The following is an 18,403-nucleotide window of genomic DNA, read 5'->3' as shown; positions in this document are numbered from 1 at the left end:
GCATCGATATTTGCTTTTTATTTGTCAATAGTTGTCCCCACTAGTGAGAAATAGATTCTGCGTTTGGTATCCCTGCGAAAAAGGCATGCTGACTCGAAACGGCAATAAAATGAAATAAAGCGGACCTGTGAAAAAGTTTTATTTAACCGTGCAGCGTTTAGGTAGTACAAAATATCCAAATTAGTAGACTAGCTAGATATTTGATGACGCTGACACTATGCTTAATATTATTTTTATAGACCGTACTGCAAACCAAGTTTTATATTGATGTTGACTTTTGACTGTGAGAAATACATTTCTGGTACAATTACTCTAGTGGTTCGTTGAAGAAGGTAGGGAGGGTCTGTTCGATTCATTATACATTTATATATTTCATTATAATAATTTAGTAATCATTGATCCACATTCCTACGAATGTTTAACATTAAAATGCGACTCGTGTCACAGCTGAAAATAATTTGCATACATAAGCTCTTTTATATAGTAACTTGCTCCTTCTATTTCCACATTACGAATGCAATTCAGAATTAATTCTACTTATACGATATATTAATGGCTCTTAGGTATTTGTTTGCAATATCACATGTACAAAGCGGTTAAAACTAGTGTAAGAAAAGTTCAAAATTACGTGATACTTCAATTAATCGTCGAACCTAACCTCATACTCGATCTTCTAACACGGAAGGGAGATGTCAGTTTAACAAGTACAAACCAGTTATATTACGGATCCTTTGAATCACGTTAATTTTTCTGATTACTTACGTCTTCGCTGCGTGGTAAGTAATATATTTTGTCGCTGTATGTTGTATTCATACTCATTGTCCAGATCATTTTTTACATTTATTGTCAATACCATCTTTTATCAGTTCGTATTAGTTTATTTTTCTTGTTTCAATCAAACAGTCAGAATATTCACAATATTCTCCACAAGAATAATTGCATTATTAAGTTTTTAAAAGAATCTATTGCATATATACAAGAATAAAAATAATGTAGTGTAATGTGATTCATTGTAGTTAATATTTATTAAAAATACCAATGTATATAATAAGATAGTTTATTAGCAAGCTATATATATATATATATATATCTTTATAATATTTTCATGAATCACCTTCTATATCTATAAACTTATGAATGTTATACATATCATATAATTCAATGTACCTTGTATTATATTTATTTGTAAAAACATTAAATGTTGATTTTAGTTAAACGAGGGATGCCACGCAGCAAGCGTAGAGCGCCCTCTAGCACAAATCATCATCATACATCTATTGAAATGACACCTAGTGCCCATGAAGAGGGTATACCAAGGCATCCATCGAAACGGCTTAGACATACATCTAGGTAAATTACTTTGGAGTATTGTAGGTCTATATTATTCATATTTTCTATACTTTCCTTTTTTTAGTGCAAGACGTTATACAAAAACAGAAGATGTTTCAAGCACTTCATCCTTTTCCCAAAAGCGGTGTATCACATGGTTTAGAGAATACACAACACCTGATGATTCAGACACTCTTGGTCCTGAAGGAATGGAAAAGTTTTGCGAAGATATTGGAGTAGAACCTGAAAATGTTGTAATGCTTGTTCTTGCATATAAAATGAATGCCCGTCAAATGGGTTTTTTTACACTAAGCGAATGGTTAAAAGGCCTTTCGGAATTACAGTGTGATTCTATTAGTAAAATACAACAGAGACTTGAGTACCTAAGGATTCAGTTAAACGATCCTCATACTTTCAAAGGAATTTACAGATATGCTTATGATTTTGCTAGAGTAAGCATTATTACGTATTTATGTATTTTTAAATATTTCATATATTCATGTATAAGTGCTATTAATATTATTATATTTAAGGACAAAGATCAAAGGAGTATGGATATGGAAACTGCAAGAGTTATGCTACAATTACTTTTGGGAAAGCATTGGCCACTGTTCACACAGTTTGCTCAGTTCCTAGATCAATCAAAGTACAAAGTGATTAATAAAGATCAATGGTGCAACATTTTAGAATTTTCTCGTACAATCAATCATGATTTATCTAATTATGATTTAGATGGAGCATGTGTGTACTCCTATGATGTTATTGGTAATAATTTCTATGTGCGTACATTCGTTATGTAAATTATTTTTACAGGGCCAGTGATGCTTGATGAATTTGTTGAATGGTTAAAAATGCAACGAGGTAAGGAAGCATCGTCAACAGAAGTTAGAGGCAGCTGAAACATTCAATAAAAATAGTCCACTGAAATAAAAAGAACTCATCTCTTCTATCATCATATTTTGTTAATAACAAAATTTCTGTTTATATCATAACCTCGCAACACTTCAGTTATCACCATTCGTACTATATTTTTTTATTAATCGGTAATGTAAGTAGCTTATATTAATATGATTTTATGGTATATTTTAAACAAATTCTGCTTGAAAACCTTTTAGATCATTCTCAATTACTTATCACCATTCATAGATGATCCAATATTTGTCGCAGAAACTCTTGTGATTATGAGTAAAACTCTTTTAATGTTTCATTTCCATTTGATATGCAAATTCTATGCAAAACAAATAAATTTATTTATAAATATACTTGAAAAATTATTTAAATTTGTTTGCAAACTACATAACAATTACATAGAAATATTATACAATATTTAATATTTGAAATACAACAAAACACATTGAAACATACCACTTACTTAATATTAAATATTTCCTATAAATGCCACAAATATTAATATAAATTAGAATATTAAGTCTCATTGAATCATATATTTATGAAGTATAACTGAAATTAAATTTTATTCGCAAATAATGGCTTTAGGAACGCTACGTTATTTCTATTATCATACACAATACCTTCAATCTTTAAAATTTTATTTATTTCTTTTTATTCCTTCTCCCATTTCTCATCATAAAAATTTTTGCGACGACTTCAATGGATTAATGTATGGTGGTTATTTAAGTAATTCTGTAATATATTCTAATCGTTGAACATGTTATTTAGCAGAATATTTAGACGTACATTGCGGTTCTAAATTTTATCCCGTAAATAAATTTTGTCAAATAATAACATAGGAAATCATTGCAATTGCAATTACGAATTAGTTTAATTATTAAATCAAATTTGTTTAGTTATGTGTACTTGTACATTTTTTCCTGCATGTGTACTTCCATTACAAATAACGTTAGCGATATAATATAAAATTAAATTTCGAATTTCGCTCATAACTTTTAAATTAATAGTATCCTTACACTCACGGATGAAAAGTATCTAATGGAAAATTATAAACTCATACATAATGAAGGAATTAGAAACAAGAATTTAAAATCATTGTATGCCGCTGCAATATAACTGCCATGTGGAGAATGTAATGTAACGAAAGAACGTGAATAAATAAAATACTTTTTTCAATATCCCCATTCTTGCTTATTTTGCTTGTTTTATAATTCATTTTCATTAAGAATTCCATCCGTAATACGAGTTTTTTAAAAATCGCGGCGGTGTTACACGAAATTTCTCCAAGTAAACTGTACGTAAAATTCCCTCATTATAACCTCTCCTTCAGAATTTTCTCGTTTCAGCTATGTCATAATTTAAAAATAGAAAATATGAGATGATATAAATAAACTCTGTTAAATATATATAAATATGTTGTAATTAAATACTATTAATAAAGACTTAATATAGCACATCAAATTAATATGATTAGAACAGTGGTTCTCAAACTACACCTTCCCACGAATTTCCTCAATAAAGTTTTTGACAGACCGTAATAAAATACAATTTTTGGCGAACCTATCAGAGTGGAATTAATTTTTCCTCTTAAATAACATTATGAAGTCTTTATTAGATACAGAGAAAACTGTCACACTGTCGATAATTTGAGAAACTCTGGGTTAGAATAGAGGCAGGAAGATAACACTACTAATAGTGTCTATGAAATCTATTTTTAATCTGGCACATTTAATTTCGTTCGAATCGTGGGGCGAACACAGTTTAAAATAAACTTGAAACAATCTAGTAACATCTGGACAGTTCTGAATCCTTTTTAACGCGATGCAGAAGCTGTACCGGCCACAGTATTGCATTGTAGACTTTCGAAAGTGTTACCGGTAATCAAACGTTTGACGGGTGTATCTCTGATTCATTGACAAATCCATCTATTTTCTAGTACGTATTACATTAATATTGTTCACATTCTTAATGTTCTCATGTGCGTTATTGTTTTGTCCATTTAAGTTTTAAGTCAACATTGATTCATTGTGTGCTACAGTTAATACAGTGGTTCTTCATTTAATGAAAATTTTTGTTAAGAATCTTGTTAAACTAATGTTTCAGTTAAAACATCTTCTATCATGACAAAAACAACTTTGACTGCACACGAATGGAAAGAGAAGGGTAATCAGGAGTTCAATAAAGAGAATTGGTCAGAAGCTTTGAGTTGTTATACGAATGCCTTGAAGCTCACAGATGAAGACAATTCTGAAAAAGCTGTATATTATAAGAATCGTGCTGCTGCATACTTGAAACAGAAAGAATATAACAAAGCTGTTATGGACTGCGATGAAGCTCTTAAAATATGTCAGAATGATCCCAAAGCATTATTTCGCAGATGTCAAGCATTGGAAGCATTAGAAAGATTTGAAGAAGCTTATCGAGATGCAAGATATATTATTTCAGCAGATCCTGGCAACAAAGCTATACAACCCATTGCTGCACGATTACATGAAATTGTACAAGAAAGATACAAACAAAATTCTCGTGTCAGTGCCAAGGTTTGTACTGTAACATTAATTATGTAACATGATGGTTCAATTATATTGTTATAATAGCTGTTATATACTTTTGAAGGTATCGCAAATGATGGATATTGCTTTTCAAATGGAAGGAGATAGTGAAAAGCGTAAAACAGCAATGAATAATTTACTTGTTCTTGTGTGGGAAAGAGCAGGAGCAGAAGTGATGTATAAGGAGGGAATTGTTTCTAAAATCATGAAAATTCTAAAGCTTGAAAAGAATGAAGAAATAATAACAGATGCAATTAGGATCATTGCAGAATTGTGTAAAGATAACATTAGTCGGACTAAAAGTATTCTGCAAGATATTGGTATACCTTGGTGTTTAGAAATGATCAACAGCAAAGTTACAGAAAGAGTAAATGCTGCTCAATATTGCTTACAGGTTTGTACATTTAAAAAATATAAAAGGTTATTGGTGTCATATTAAAATACGTGTATTTAAATTTGATATTATGTTGCAGACTATACTTAATACTTATAGTGGGATGGATAATAAACCAGATTCGAAACCAAAAAAAGAATTATGTGACAAATACCACAAAGAAATTGATACTATTTTATCCTGTCTTTTATACAGTGTAACAAGTAGAACTATCTCTGGAATAGCTAGAGATGCAATTATAGAACTTATTATGCGTAATATTCATTATACTGCTCTAAATTGGGCAGAACGTTTAGTTGAACTTCGCGGCTTACAACGTTTAATGGAGGTAGCAAGTGAACTTGAAGAATATAAGTATGAATCTTCAATGAATATTACATCATCTACTAGAACTGTGACCAGTGTATGTCTAGCAAGAATTTATGAAAATATGTATTATGATGCAGCAAAAGAAAGGTTCAGTGATGCTATCAATGAATACATTAAAGATAAATTACTTACACCAGATATGGAATCTAAGGTAAGCAATATACATATTTTACATTTTATGGAAAGTTTATTACGAGAAACACAACATTTCTAATGTATTATTTATTCTTTTTTACATAGGTTCGTGTTGTAGTTGCAATAACAACTTTATTGCTCGGTCCATTGGATGTTGGAAATACGATAATCGCTAGAGAAGGTATCTTGGAAATGATACTTGTTATGGCTGGCACAGATGATCTATTGCAACAAAAAGTTGCTTGCGAGTGTATTGTTGCTGCTGCATCCAAAAAAGACAAGGCCATCGCAATTATAAATCAGGGCGCGAATATCTTAAAAAAATTATATCAATCTAAAGACGATTCTATCAAAGTACGCGCTTTGGTAGGGTTATGTAAATTAGGAAGTTCGGGTGGTACGGATGCAACTATAAGACCATTTGCCGATGGTGCAACAAAAAGATTAGCAGAAGCTTGTAGGAGATTCCTAATTAATCCTAAAAAACAGAAGGATATGAGAAAATGGGCAGTAGAAGGATTATCGTATCTTACTTTTGATGCGGAAGTTAAAGAAAAATTAATTGAAGATCGTGAAGCAATTCAAGCAATGATAGAACTTGCTAAAACTGGAGACCAATCTGTAATCTACGGTGTTGTTACAACATTAGTAAATTTGTGTAATGCTTATGATAAACAAGAAATGATACCAGAGATGGTAGAATTAGCTAAATTTGCTAAACATCATATACCCGAAGAACATGAACTTGATGACGCAGACTTCGTAAACAAGAGATTGATTTCTTTGGCTAAAGCTGGTGTTACGAGCGCCTTAGTTAGTCTCTCTAAAACTGAAAGTCAAAACAGCAAAGAATTAATAGCACGCGTTTTCAATGCAATTTGTAGCCAACAAGAAGTAAGAGGAATTGTTGTTCAACAAGGTGGAGCAAAGGCCCTTTTACCATTGGCTTTAGATGGAACAGACAAAGGAAAAAAACAAGCATCGCAAGCTCTCGCTCGTTTAGGAATTACAATAAATCCAGAAGTTGCATTCCCTGGACAAAGGATAATGGAAGTAGTTCGTCCATTCATAAATCTTTTAAATCCCGAATGTTCCGCGCTTGAAAATTTTGAAGCCTTGATGGCTTTGTGCAATTTAGCAGGTATTAACGATAACATTAGAAAACGAATTCTGAAAGAAGGAGGCTTTCAAAAAGTTGAGGCTTATATGTTTGAAGATCACGACCTGTTAAGACGTGCGTCCGTTCAAGTAGTGAATAATTTAATAATGTGCGAAGATACTGTAAAATTTTACGAGGAAGAAAACGACAGAGTTAAATATTTAGTAATTCTTTGCGAAGATGAGGATACAGATACAAGTATGGCGGCAGCAGGAGCTTTAGCTATGTTGACATCGGTTAGCAAAAAATCGTGTATGAAAATATTCGATGCAAAAGATTGGTTGGACGCACTCCGGTTTTTACTTGCGAATCCAAATCCTGATTTGCAACACAGAGGAGTTGTAATTGTTTCAAATATGATCAAAAGCACGAAAGAAATTGCAGCTAAACTAATTGAAACCGACGTAATGGAAATTTTAATGGCTTTAACAAAGAGTGATACAGTGGAAAATAAAAAAGTAAAAGAAATAGCATCTGATGCATTAAAAGTTGCATCAGAATGGAAACTTATTAAGAGTGCAAATGAAGAACAAACAACACAAACTACAAATAATTTGGAAAATGTTGAATAAACAATGCAATGTATAATTAATTATGAAAACCATAAATACAGCATGAAATGTATAATGATATTATATTTCATAACAGCATGAAGTGCCTTAAAAGATATGTCAGTCTGATCTTTTATAACAAATTTTATTTATATAGATAATGGAATAAAGAACATTGATACTTACGAACTTTTTTTAGAAATAGTCAAATCAAAAGTATTGCATTTATTAACAGTTTGATATTATATACTATTGTTGCCAATAAAATTATTTATTTACTGTTTAAAAACTTCAATTATTTATTTTATAAACCTTATACATACAATAAGTAACAGTTAAGATTATTAAGAATATAGGTTATAACTTTAAAAATGGATGATCTAAAGCTTGCTCTGCTGTAAGACGTGTTTTATGATTTAAATCCAACAACCTTAGTAACAAGTGATAAGCTTCTTTCGGAAACTGAACGTCCGTAGATGCCTTAAAATATATAACAAATATTCTTGAATACTAAATTATAAGTGCTGCTATATAAAAATGTTAAAAATGAAAATTAAATTTTTAATCATGATTATAAATAAATAAATAATAAATCAAAATACCTTTTCGTACATCCTATGATCTTTACAATTATCTAATAAACCCTTATTTCTCTTTTGTAACTTCTGACATAAAGACACAATATCAACCCCTGGTATATCTTCATTAAAGATAATTTTTTTTCCTGATTTTCCAAAGAAAATATTTGAAACATGAAAAATAAATACAATGAAAGTGAACAAACAAAATGATTCGCAATAAAAATTAAATTTAAAAAAAAAATATAAATTTAATACCTAATTTGTGTGCACATTGTTGCATTTTATTAGACCCAAATATAGTAGTTATTTCTGCCAAAGCTGTACAATCATCTGGAGAATGAAAAAATGGTTGGGTGCCACTGAGGATGCACAGCATCATTACCCCACTTGCCCAAATATCAATTGCTGGTGTTTGTGAAGGGTGTTTTAATAAAACTTCAGGTGCACGAAATCCTGGTGTGCCAGCTCTTGGAGCTATCTGTTCTGGTCTAGATGTGCACAGTGAACATACTTTTGGTTTTCCAAAACAATAACATTTTTCTCCTATAACCTTTTTTCTCGAGCTAAGAGAAAGGTTTAAACTATTCTGAAAAAATATTTTGTAAAAATAGTACTAAAATTCTTCACAGATGTACCACCATCCATTACTACTCTAAATAATGAATACTTCACTTCATCTGATCTTTTCCGCTTGACAGATTGGGTTTCAAAATTAATGGACTTAAGTTTATTAGACTTATCTTCAGCTATGTATTCTTGTGCTAATCCAAAGTCTACCAACAAGTATCTATTACAAATAAGGAACCAATATATTAATTTATTAAAACAGCTTCCTATAAAAATAATTTACATGCATTCACCTTTTATTGCACCGATCATATAAAAAATTACTAGGCTTAACATCTCTATGTATAATCTTAAATTGATGAACTCTTCGCAATGCAGTCAATAATGCTATCATATAATCTTTTGTTTCTTGAAGAGTCATATTTTGTACATAATCCTATTTAAAATTGTCAATGGAAAATTAAGAAGCCAAAACATTTACTTGGAATTACAGTGAATCCTTAACTTATTCTGTTAATTTGTTCTATAGCTTACAACATAACGTAAGTTATATATACATGAAATTTTACAGGGAAAAAGCCTTAATTTATATGTGAATATATATATATAAGTACACACTGAAGGACTCACTGTATATTAATCTAATTAAAATGTCTATGAAAATATACCGAAAATTTATCGTGTCTCATATATGGCATTACAAATACTACTGTCTCAAAACTTCGTAAACACAATTCTAATCCAACCACATAATCCTTTCCACTGAAACAAAATTTTGTTTATCATTTTTTTATACACTTTTCTATACATTATTCGTTCAATTGTAATCAAAATCTAATATATCTATTACCCTATCTGTTGCATACACTGCAATTCACGTTCAATCTTTTCAGGATGACGAGTAGGAACTAAATGTTTTAACGCAAACTTTTTCGTACCATCCGAAGATTTTAACGTAGCTAAGAACACAGAACTGAAAGTTCCTTCCCCGACTTTTCCATGGACACGAAATAAATCCTTCAATAATGGAACTCTATTTTTAAGGGCGACAACATTATCTTCTTCTGAAAATATCGTATATTAAGTTTCATTTCGTTTTCATTGAAATTTAAATATTTGTTATGAACAAAATTAAACAATAAATTTTTAACCATCTTCGTTATCCTCTTCAATTTGAGTTTTTCCTTCCATAATTACAATATGTCACATAAAGCACTCGATTGTATTATCACGTTACTATCTTGCTAATTAGTTGATTTAACAAAATAGAAATTTTCTTATTTAATATTAACATTGACTAACTGTCACGTGTACAATAACCTATCATAACGATCAGACATTGGCGCCATTGGATGATAAAGCCCCATTCTAAAAAGTACTGTACAAAATGAACTATATTATACTAGTACTAATACTAGTGGCGCCATCGGTGGGAAAACGCCCAAGTTTGTAGGGATAATTGTTCCCACTGTTTTTGCTAGATGACGCCACTAACTAAAGTGTCGATAATTATTCCTGAATTAAGTAATCATTCATATGAATGATAAATTAGACGTATTAGCACTATATTGAAGAGTTATACAACAAAGAATCGATTAATTATACATTTATAAACTAAAATTAATTAAAATGTATCGATGGCGCCATCTTATAGAAACAGTGGAAACTATTTTCCCTACAAACTTGGGCGTTTTGCCACCGATGGCGCCACTAGTATTAAAAGCTGAGCGGCTAAGCGAGCGGTGACCTCTTTGTAACGAATGGTGATGAAACTGTATATTTTTATTTGTAAAAGAAAATAAACGTATATTGTTTTCTTTTTTAAATGACACTATTATTTGTATTCACATAAAAATATTATTTAATATTGGAAATTATAAGACTAACTTTTAGTACATTTTAATCTGTAATAACTAAATACAATCTTTTAGTCTTAGGTTACAGTAAAAATATGTCAAGAATATATTAATAATTGATTGAATTGTTAGTATTTATTCTTTTCATTCCTTTTCCCTTACATGTACACACTTTTATAATGTGAAAGTAATAATTTTTTTAATTATTAGTCTATAGAATAACTTGTATGAAGGTGCGATCACTGTATTACACAATCCGAAGAAATTGGATGTAATTAACCGAAACATTTAAAACAAACATTGAAGTGGATGTATCTCTTTATTAAAATTAAAAAGTAATTAATTAAAAATGTCTGCTACCGATTCATCGAAACCAATACCGCAAGAAGAAAGCGAAAAAAAAGTATTTACGAATAATGCCTATTGGGACCAATTAACTGTTTATCTTGTTGGCAACCAACAAAGATTTAGAGAAAATATTATAATTCCGAGAAATGTAGGTCCTGTGCAAATTAAAACCAATGAAGAGAAACGCATAGAAAGTATAATAGAAAGCTGTACTTTTAAAAGCTTTTGTAGTTGCTGTATAGGTATGTTTGTACTGTAATGTATAAGGCATTTTTTGTTTGTCTCAATATAATATGAAAGATTTATATTTTTAGGATATGGTCTTGGAGCTGCCATAGGTTTGTTTTCAGCTAGTGTAAATCCAAATGTAGCCACTCTTGAAAAACAACTAACTGTTCGTGAAACAATCAGAGAAATGAAAACTTCAATGTCAAGTTATGCAAAAAACTTTGCTGTAGTTGGTTGTGTGTTTGCAGCAATTGAATGTACAATAGAATCGGTAATGCTTTTATAAATTGAATACAAAATTTGTATTTTAATTCACATTCATACATGTATTTCCACATCTTACAATTTTATTTTAGTATAGAGGTAAAAATGATTGGAAGAATACTGCATATGCTGGTGGCTTCACAGGTGGAATACTAGGATTAAGAGGTACTACTATATCACATGTAAAATTTAAACATGATGTTAAAGTGTACAAAGTTTTGAATCAATAATAATTTCATGTTATAGCTGGTGTAAAAGCAAGTTTGGTTGGAGCAGCAGGCTTTGCAGCATTTTCAACTGCGATAGACTACTATATGAATCATAATTTTTAGGCAATTAATTGTACAAATTATAGTAAATATATTTGTATAAAAAGATATAAAACGTACGCTTAGTGTATTTCGAGGAAAATACATACAAAAGTACGAAAATGTTCTTAATACAAAAATGCATATAAATAAGTACAATAGTTAAGAAGTAAAATAAATTCACATAATACACTCATATTTGCTTTGCTTACATTACTTAAATGTCTCCACACACCTTTCCATTCTTTAAAAGTAATGTATTTTTCGTATTACCTACATTTTTATGACATAAATCGTGAAGTGATATAAACGACTAATATTATTTAATGTTAAGTAAAAATAAAATACATGCTGTTTCAAAATAAAAAATAATACTTTAAATATTGCAAAAATTATTTTGTATGCAACACTGCCTATCACATGTATTCTGAGTGATTAAGTGGCAGTTTGATTTGAAACAGTCTTAATGTCTTTTTGTTTCACTTAAAAAAATATACGTGGAACATTGGAAGATATGGCTTGCAAAGTACACATACTATAGTTACTATATGTATCTATAGATTTTTCAATTAGATGAAATATTTTTAGGTTCTACACTCCTAGTTTAATTTGATATGAAATTTTTCATATAATGCTAGTTAATACAATATTTAAGAGATTGTGCATATTTTGTAACACATTCGTTTTATGCGAGTATAATGTAACTACCACAATGATTTACCAAATACGAATTGTACTATATTTGTTAAGAAATATATAATATTTATAACAATTTGTTACATATATTTGTTTTTATAAAATGGTTATCATGTTTGATAATTGTATTTTAATAATGAAAGTTGTAAATTGTTCTATTAAAAAGGAATACGCAAGGCACTTATCGAACGTTTCTATGTTATATGATCATACATTAATATTGTTTGTCAAACTATCGTCATTTTATATTATGTATCGTTTCCTGTACTTTTAATTTGTCGTCTTATTCTTTGATTCTTTTAAGACACTATAATATGAACAATATTATTTATGATTTGATTAACAAAAAAATACTGAGTAAAAGAACGTATCTTCGATAAATACGTTCGTCAGAAAAAAATTCTTACGGATTATGCACTGTTTTCAAAATTATATATGAATATCATATGAAACAATTAATATATCTTCTTGGCACCTGCAATGGCGAAGAATTCGAGTCTTTTCACGCATTTGTGCATAAATCATATTTAATTAAGGTTGCTGTTGTTGCATTTGCGCCTGCATTACTGCTAAAAGTTCTTGCATACGTCGTAATTCTGCTTCCTTTTCTTGCAAAATACGATCTTTTTCTGATACTGTATTAGATTTTTCAGATTCCACTATACTGTTGGTAAAAAGTTTCAATGAATTAATAAATATGCTTCTATTATGTTTAAAAAAATTATATTATTATAGTTACGTTTGTCTGCGAGGGGGTACGGGAGCTCCTTTTGCTAATCTTTCACTGCGATAATTTTCATAGTGCACCTCTTGCGTTACTTCTTGTAAATCCTGCATGTGGGTGCTACAAAGACATAAAAATAAATGATAATACTTATTTCAATTTGTTAACGTTTTGGAAAAACATCACATACATTAACATTGTTCTTAGCTTTATAAAATCACAATGATCAGGATTTTCAACTTCTACCACACCCCATGGATACAATCGTCCGCGGACTTTTCGTCCTTTTACTTCTAGCAATGTATTTGCTCCACATACTGCAAATGGAACAGCTTCTTTCAACTGTCTAACTTGCTCTTTATAATCTTCATCTTCGTCGCTATCACAATCTGGTAAAGGATAGATTTTTATACCACTGCCTTCAATTTCTTCCATAACTCGTTTTTTTAACCGAAGTACTTCTTTTTTTGTAAGTACATCAGCCTTTGCAATTACTGGCACGATATTAACCTTATTATGTAGTTGTTTCATGAATTCTATATCCAAAGGTTTCAATCTAATAAAAATTAAAACGACAAATAAAAGTTAATATTTTCATAATTATTGAATAAAATAAAATTATAATTAACACATCTTACCCATGCCCAAATGGAGAAATAAAATAGAAGCAACAATGTATTCTGTTATCTACTATATTTCTTCTATTTAAACCACTTTCATCTCGTAAAAATCTTTCAAACTGATCATCTATATATTGTATAATAGCTCTAAAACTGTCTGTATTATCAATTGCATCTCCATAACCAGGGGTATCAACAACAGTCAACCTAAGTTTGACACCTCTTTCTTCAATCTCCACAGTAGAAGCATCAAGTTTCACAGTTTGATTAGTTTTTTCTACTCAAACAATAAGAGTACGTCAATTATAACACATAAGATACAAATATATATAAAAATTTATAAACAAAATAAAATTTACCTATTGCATCAGGAATAACACGTTCTGGATATAAATCGGTAAGGAACAAACTATTTACTAATGTGGATTTTCCAAGACCTGATTCTCCAACAACCATCAAAGTAAATTCAAATCCTTTTTTTACTGATTTTCTATGTACCTGATTAGGTAAATTTGCAAATCCTACATATCCAGGAGTCTCGAGGCTAGCAAACTATTAAAAATAAAATAAATAATATTAATGAAATCATAATCACTACTTAATGCAGTTTCTTACAAGTAATATAAACATTCTTGTATAACAAAAGATATAATGAATTCTGTATATTTAAGGTACCTACCGTTTTTACGCTTTCGGTAGACATTTTTTTGTTATAATACAATTTAACGGGAAGAAGAAGTCTTTGATTGCGTGGCGTTTTCAACTATTATGAAGAACAATCCGAAACTAAATTTTAGACGAACAAGCGCCGTAATGTGACAGAACGCGATATCACAACCATACCGAAAGCGTGTATGATGAACAAAACGGAGAATAGGTTATTGTACTTAAAAGTCTTATACTTAATCACCATCACTTTTCTGTTTGCGTAAATTCATAATTAACAATTCAGACGATTTAATTGTAACTTCATCGAAATATGAAACAAAGATATTGCACCGACTGTACAGGAAACGTTACTGTATATCTGTATAAGGAGGGGAGAGAAAGGGGATAATCCCCAATAGGCGTGGCAACTGAAATACCTTTGTTGCCCCACAAAAAATACGATGACTATTTTAACTTTGCTCTATCTTTTCTTTTCACGTATTATTGCTATATTAAATTATAACTGCTCGATGTAATTTATTTTATTGTTCTTTTTGTCTAAATATGTAAGAATCTAAAATAAAATTTAGCAAAAAAATTCTCCAAATAAAACAATCTAAATATATTTAAGATATACAAAATATGTTAAGAATATTACATCGTTCACAATTCAAATTACACATATATTTTATCGCCATTATCTCCTTATTTTCTAACAATGCATTACACGAATACGAGGCAAACGACTACTTTATTCAGGAAATAATATCATATACAAGCATAGTTTTACATAATATTTTTCATTATTTCAAGTTTTCCTTTGTTTATTATCTCATAACCATCGATATCTCTTTTAAATGATCGATATTACTAGCATAGTTAATTAATTCGTTACACAATATTAATGTATAGTGATCGACACATTATCTTCATACCATTCAGTGATGTATACATTTTCCAATCACTTAAATATTTTATATCTCGTAACTGTTTGTTATTTCGCGAGTGCGTAAACAATTGTTTAATACTTTGAATCAAATGCGACATTGCCTATTAAACAATCATTCACGAATCATTTTAACAAGCACATACAATGATCGGTATTAAGGTTAAACGTAAAAGTTGTAAGGAAGGAAATGATAATAGGGATAATATTTTGCACTCGTTGAAATGGGGATTACTCTAGAGTACAATTTTAGAAGATGCGGTTTGCACGGGACCAAATACACGTGCAATGACAGTATATATTTTTAATAATTTGTACACATACCCTCAATATCATTACAAAGTGATACAAAACCCAACATGAAATTGACATAAACATTAAAATGTACTTTCTGTATCATCTCACAATTATGATAATATATATGTTGCACACATATATATATATATATATATATATATATATACCATCATTATTAAATTACGTATTGCATACACAATTTTTACTCAAAAATCCCAATTTACTATTACATTTTTGTAACTACGAAGTTAATGTAAATAGAGAGGGCATTAGACAAGAAAATTTTATTTTTCATTAAAAATGCCAAATGCGTGGAACTTAAAAATCTCGTTAAATCACCTTTCGTCTTTATATACTTTTGGGGAAGACTCCCCCTTAGGGGTAAATAAAAATTATTGTTATATTTTTTCATCTTTGAAGAGATTCTTCCCATTGTGTTTGAAGAGGCTAAGGAATCTCGGAATTGGTTTCCAAATTTTTTTTGTTGGGGTAGTTCCTTTCCTTGCAATTTAGGGAATCAGAAACTGTTTATCATAATAATAATTTTACTTCTCTTCGTTTTTAAGTTTCTCCTCCCGAGGTTTTGCACCACCGTATATTGAACTTGATTTACTTGATTCAGCAATTGCATTTACTGGATCTTTTACTGTCCTTGGTGCTAGTACCAGACGTTTCCTCCCACGTGCCTCTATTTTGAAAAGAAAGTTATAGTAATTTATAACGTTTTAAACACATTAATCTTAATACAACATTTATGTATGAACAAACCTGGAGGTGGAGATTTGTTAGAATCTTCCTCGGGAAGTGGTTTTCGCTCAGGTCCAATTCCGCGAGGTGGTGGTGGTTTATTACCATACGTTTTAGGCGCTGCATTACGCGCCCAGTCTCGACTTCCGCCACCTGCATCATCATCGAACTGATGATAACTGCCACGATTACCCCTCGTGTCCCACGTACTACCTTGCCTGCCACCATGTTGACCTCTGTCACTATAACCTCCTGTAAATTTTTTATATACTATAAGAATATATCTGCTTATCTGTATTTATGTTTAAGCCATTACAAATTATTTTTTATATATATAAAAATAATTAAAAAATATATTTTTACCGTAATCATCATTGTATCCACCACGGCCACCATCTCTACTTCTGTAGCCTCCACTGCCACCACCACCACCTCCACTACCACGACCTCTCCTGTCGAAACCACCTCCTCGATCATTTCTTTTTCCCTCTGCTACATCTATTTTAAGCATACAATTATTTACTTCTATTGCTCCATTCATTTGCAATGCAGCCTCTAAGTCTGCTAAATATTCAAATTCGACATAACAGAAACCCTTAAACCTATAAGAAAAAGAGAAACTTTATCATATATAGTACAATTGATTATTCATAGTAGTAAGATCTTAAATTTTAATTGATATCATGATAAAACTTAATCGCAATACAAACAAGATTATGGCACAAACCTATCTGTTTCCTTATCTTTAACCAATCTGATTCCTTTAACATTAAGTTTATCAAAGATCAAATCAACATCTCCTTGAACAATTCCATCTGGCAAATTTCCCACATATGCAGTATAAGGTGGTTCTGTTGGCAGTGGCTTTCTGTTACTACTGCGGTATCCACCTCCATAATCTCTGTATACAAATTACAAATCATCGATAAATTGTTCTCATTGATTTTTAAAAAGCTATACTATATATCAAATTACTTTATATAAAATATATTATACAAAGTATATACACAGTATATACTTTACAATCATTTTGTACCTATATCTAACAAAACACTATAAAGAACATTAAACCTTTTAAGTACTCTTAGTATTTGAATATATTAATATTATTTAATGTGCTGAATTTTCTAAACAAGTTTGATAAACAATATAAATTCAATTCTATTTGCATGTTGCGTTAATTAATGTTTGTAAAAAGATAGATGATATACAAATGTTCTTAGCAATAGTACAATGAAGAAGACGTTAAATAATTTCAACACTTTCAGCACCCAAATCAATCGGTGTTATTTAATTCAGTTGAAACAGAACAACTTTTATTTTTGCACTTGTAAAATACACTTATAATTGGAATTCAATTTTAGGAATGTACATTTTTAAAATTTATTTAGATGTAAATTTTTTAAGCACAATTTTGACGAATAACATACGTTCAATTATATTTCCACGTTGAATCCGCTAATGTTTGCGAGCAGGCAAATGGTATAAAAATACACAAACAGTAAGATAACGTTTCGATTAATAGTACTGCGAATAAAATATATCAGTATTTGGCCGGCCAAAATAAAGCCGCGTGTCGGAGACACCATATCTGCAAGGTGCTGCGCTACACTCTAATCGAAACTAGTTTAACCTTAAAATCGTAAGATTATCGAAAAAATAGAGCATTTCTTTATCGACTTGGTGCACTGATTAAATACCACGGCCGCACTATTTCAGAAAATCCCAATGACTGCTGTACACAAAGAAAATTGCAGTCTATACTTGCCTTGAATCTTCATAACCACCTCGACCAGCCATATTGGATGCACGAAACTGACCGGGACCGCGCGGGTCGAGCGAGTTACTATGTTCAAGATGGCACTTTCCTGACCATCAAAGAATCTCTCAAATCATAAAGCACGCAAATTTGTCCAATCGTGTAAATGCCCTTCGATAATACTCTATTAAATGTTCGCGAATTTTCAGTTAGAGGAACACAACAATTACTACCGTTTATACCACGAATTTTTAAACAATTTGATTACGATTACGCACTATTGGAAAATAACTTACTCTTACACATTCGTATTGTACAATACTACTAAAAATTTCTATCGATAATAATTCGAAAATTTGTATATTAAAATATGAAATTTTTAAAGAAAACGATTGACAGTCTACGCAATACAA

At 30.3% G+C, this 18,403-nt stretch overlaps 6 protein-coding genes across 12 annotated transcripts; 3 read left to right on the top strand and 3 right to left on the bottom strand.

The window, feature by feature from the left end:
• Positions 1 to 30: 30 nt before the first annotated feature.
• On the top strand, positions 31 to 3,425 carry LOC128895740 (DCN1-like protein 5). 5 transcript variants are annotated; one of them, XM_054158600.1, is made up of 7 exons: positions 31 to 161; positions 240 to 332; positions 564 to 776; positions 1,212 to 1,350; positions 1,415 to 1,781; positions 1,863 to 2,070; positions 2,143 to 3,425. In XM_054158600.1, exons 4-7 carry the CDS (start codon positions 1,223 to 1,225, stop codon positions 2,226 to 2,228), a joined length of 789 nt encoding a protein of 262 aa, XP_054014575.1. In that variant the 5' UTR covers positions 31 to 161; positions 240 to 332; positions 564 to 776; positions 1,212 to 1,222; the 3' UTR covers positions 2,229 to 3,425. The 5 variants fall into 5 exon arrangements, with proteins under 5 accessions (XP_054014575.1, XP_054014577.1, XP_054014579.1 ...); XM_054158602.1 differs by having other exon boundaries at positions 240 to 341; XM_054158604.1 differs by lacking the exon at positions 564 to 776.
• Positions 3,426 to 3,568: 143 nt separating this feature from the next.
• On the top strand, positions 3,569 to 7,690 carry LOC128895729 (protein unc-45 homolog B). Its single transcript, XM_054158582.1, has 5 exons — positions 3,569 to 4,176; positions 4,345 to 4,781; positions 4,858 to 5,187; positions 5,267 to 5,707; positions 5,797 to 7,690. The coding sequence occupies exons 2-5, from the start codon at positions 4,362 to 4,364 to the stop codon at positions 7,420 to 7,422; spliced, it is 2,817 nt and encodes a 938-aa protein (XP_054014557.1). The 5' UTR covers positions 3,569 to 4,176; positions 4,345 to 4,361; the 3' UTR covers positions 7,423 to 7,690.
• A 51-nt stretch (positions 7,691 to 7,741) lies between these two features.
• On the bottom strand, positions 7,742 to 9,913 carry LOC128895735 (cell division cycle 7-related protein kinase-like). Of its 2 annotated transcripts, none has more exons than XM_054158594.1 (8): positions 9,701 to 9,913; positions 9,400 to 9,613; positions 9,218 to 9,311; positions 8,843 to 8,985; positions 8,655 to 8,769; positions 8,238 to 8,568; positions 8,004 to 8,125; positions 7,742 to 7,881 (listed from the first exon to the last, which is right to left on the bottom strand). In XM_054158594.1, the coding sequence occupies exons 1-8, from the start codon at positions 9,738 to 9,740 to the stop codon at positions 7,759 to 7,761; spliced, it is 1,182 nt and encodes a 393-aa protein (XP_054014569.1). In that variant the 5' UTR covers positions 9,741 to 9,913; the 3' UTR covers positions 7,742 to 7,758. The 2 variants fall into 2 exon arrangements, with proteins under 2 accessions (XP_054014569.1, XP_054014570.1); XM_054158595.1 differs by having other exon boundaries at positions 9,400 to 9,610.
• Positions 9,914 to 10,264: 351 nt separating this feature from the next.
• Positions 10,265 to 11,632, top strand: LOC128895742 (mitochondrial import inner membrane translocase subunit Tim22). 2 transcript variants are annotated; one of them, XM_054158609.1, is made up of 5 exons: positions 10,265 to 10,312; positions 10,616 to 10,995; positions 11,068 to 11,252; positions 11,338 to 11,410; positions 11,492 to 11,632. In XM_054158609.1, exons 2-5 carry the CDS (start codon positions 10,755 to 10,757, stop codon positions 11,575 to 11,577), a joined length of 585 nt encoding a protein of 194 aa, XP_054014584.1. In that variant the 5' UTR covers positions 10,265 to 10,312; positions 10,616 to 10,754; the 3' UTR covers positions 11,578 to 11,632. The 2 variants fall into 2 exon arrangements, with proteins under 2 accessions (XP_054014584.1, XP_054014583.1); XM_054158608.1 differs by having other exon boundaries at positions 10,271 to 10,532.
• LOC128895737 (septin-1) lies at positions 11,625 to 14,826 on the bottom strand. The gene is made up of 6 exons (XM_054158596.1): positions 14,273 to 14,826; positions 13,953 to 14,145; positions 13,612 to 13,870; positions 13,164 to 13,529; positions 12,989 to 13,093; positions 11,625 to 12,913 (listed from the first exon to the last, which is right to left on the bottom strand). The coding sequence occupies exons 1-6, from the start codon at positions 14,294 to 14,296 to the stop codon at positions 12,781 to 12,783; spliced, it is 1,080 nt and encodes a 359-aa protein (XP_054014571.1). The 5' UTR covers positions 14,297 to 14,826; the 3' UTR covers positions 11,625 to 12,780.
• Positions 14,827 to 14,973: 147 nt separating this feature from the next.
• On the bottom strand, positions 14,974 to 18,278 carry LOC128895739 (eukaryotic translation initiation factor 4H-like). Its single transcript, XM_054158599.1, has 5 exons — positions 18,000 to 18,278; positions 16,959 to 17,132; positions 16,595 to 16,833; positions 16,253 to 16,483; positions 14,974 to 16,172 (listed from the first exon to the last, which is right to left on the bottom strand). The coding sequence occupies exons 1-5, from the start codon at positions 18,029 to 18,031 to the stop codon at positions 16,030 to 16,032; spliced, it is 819 nt and encodes a 272-aa protein (XP_054014574.1). The 5' UTR covers positions 18,032 to 18,278; the 3' UTR covers positions 14,974 to 16,029.
• Between the last annotated feature and the right edge of the window lie 125 nt (positions 18,279 to 18,403).

Source organism: Hylaeus anthracinus, unplaced genomic scaffold, assembly GCF_026225885.1.
Source record: "Hylaeus anthracinus isolate JK02 unplaced genomic scaffold, UHH_iyHylAnth1.0_haploid 5, whole genome shotgun sequence".
In the NCBI taxonomy this organism is placed as follows: Eukaryota; Metazoa; Arthropoda; class Insecta; order Hymenoptera; family Colletidae; genus Hylaeus; species Hylaeus anthracinus.
The sequence above is the reverse complement of the archived record's forward strand: the minus strand, read 5'-3'. Positions and strand labels throughout refer to the sequence as shown.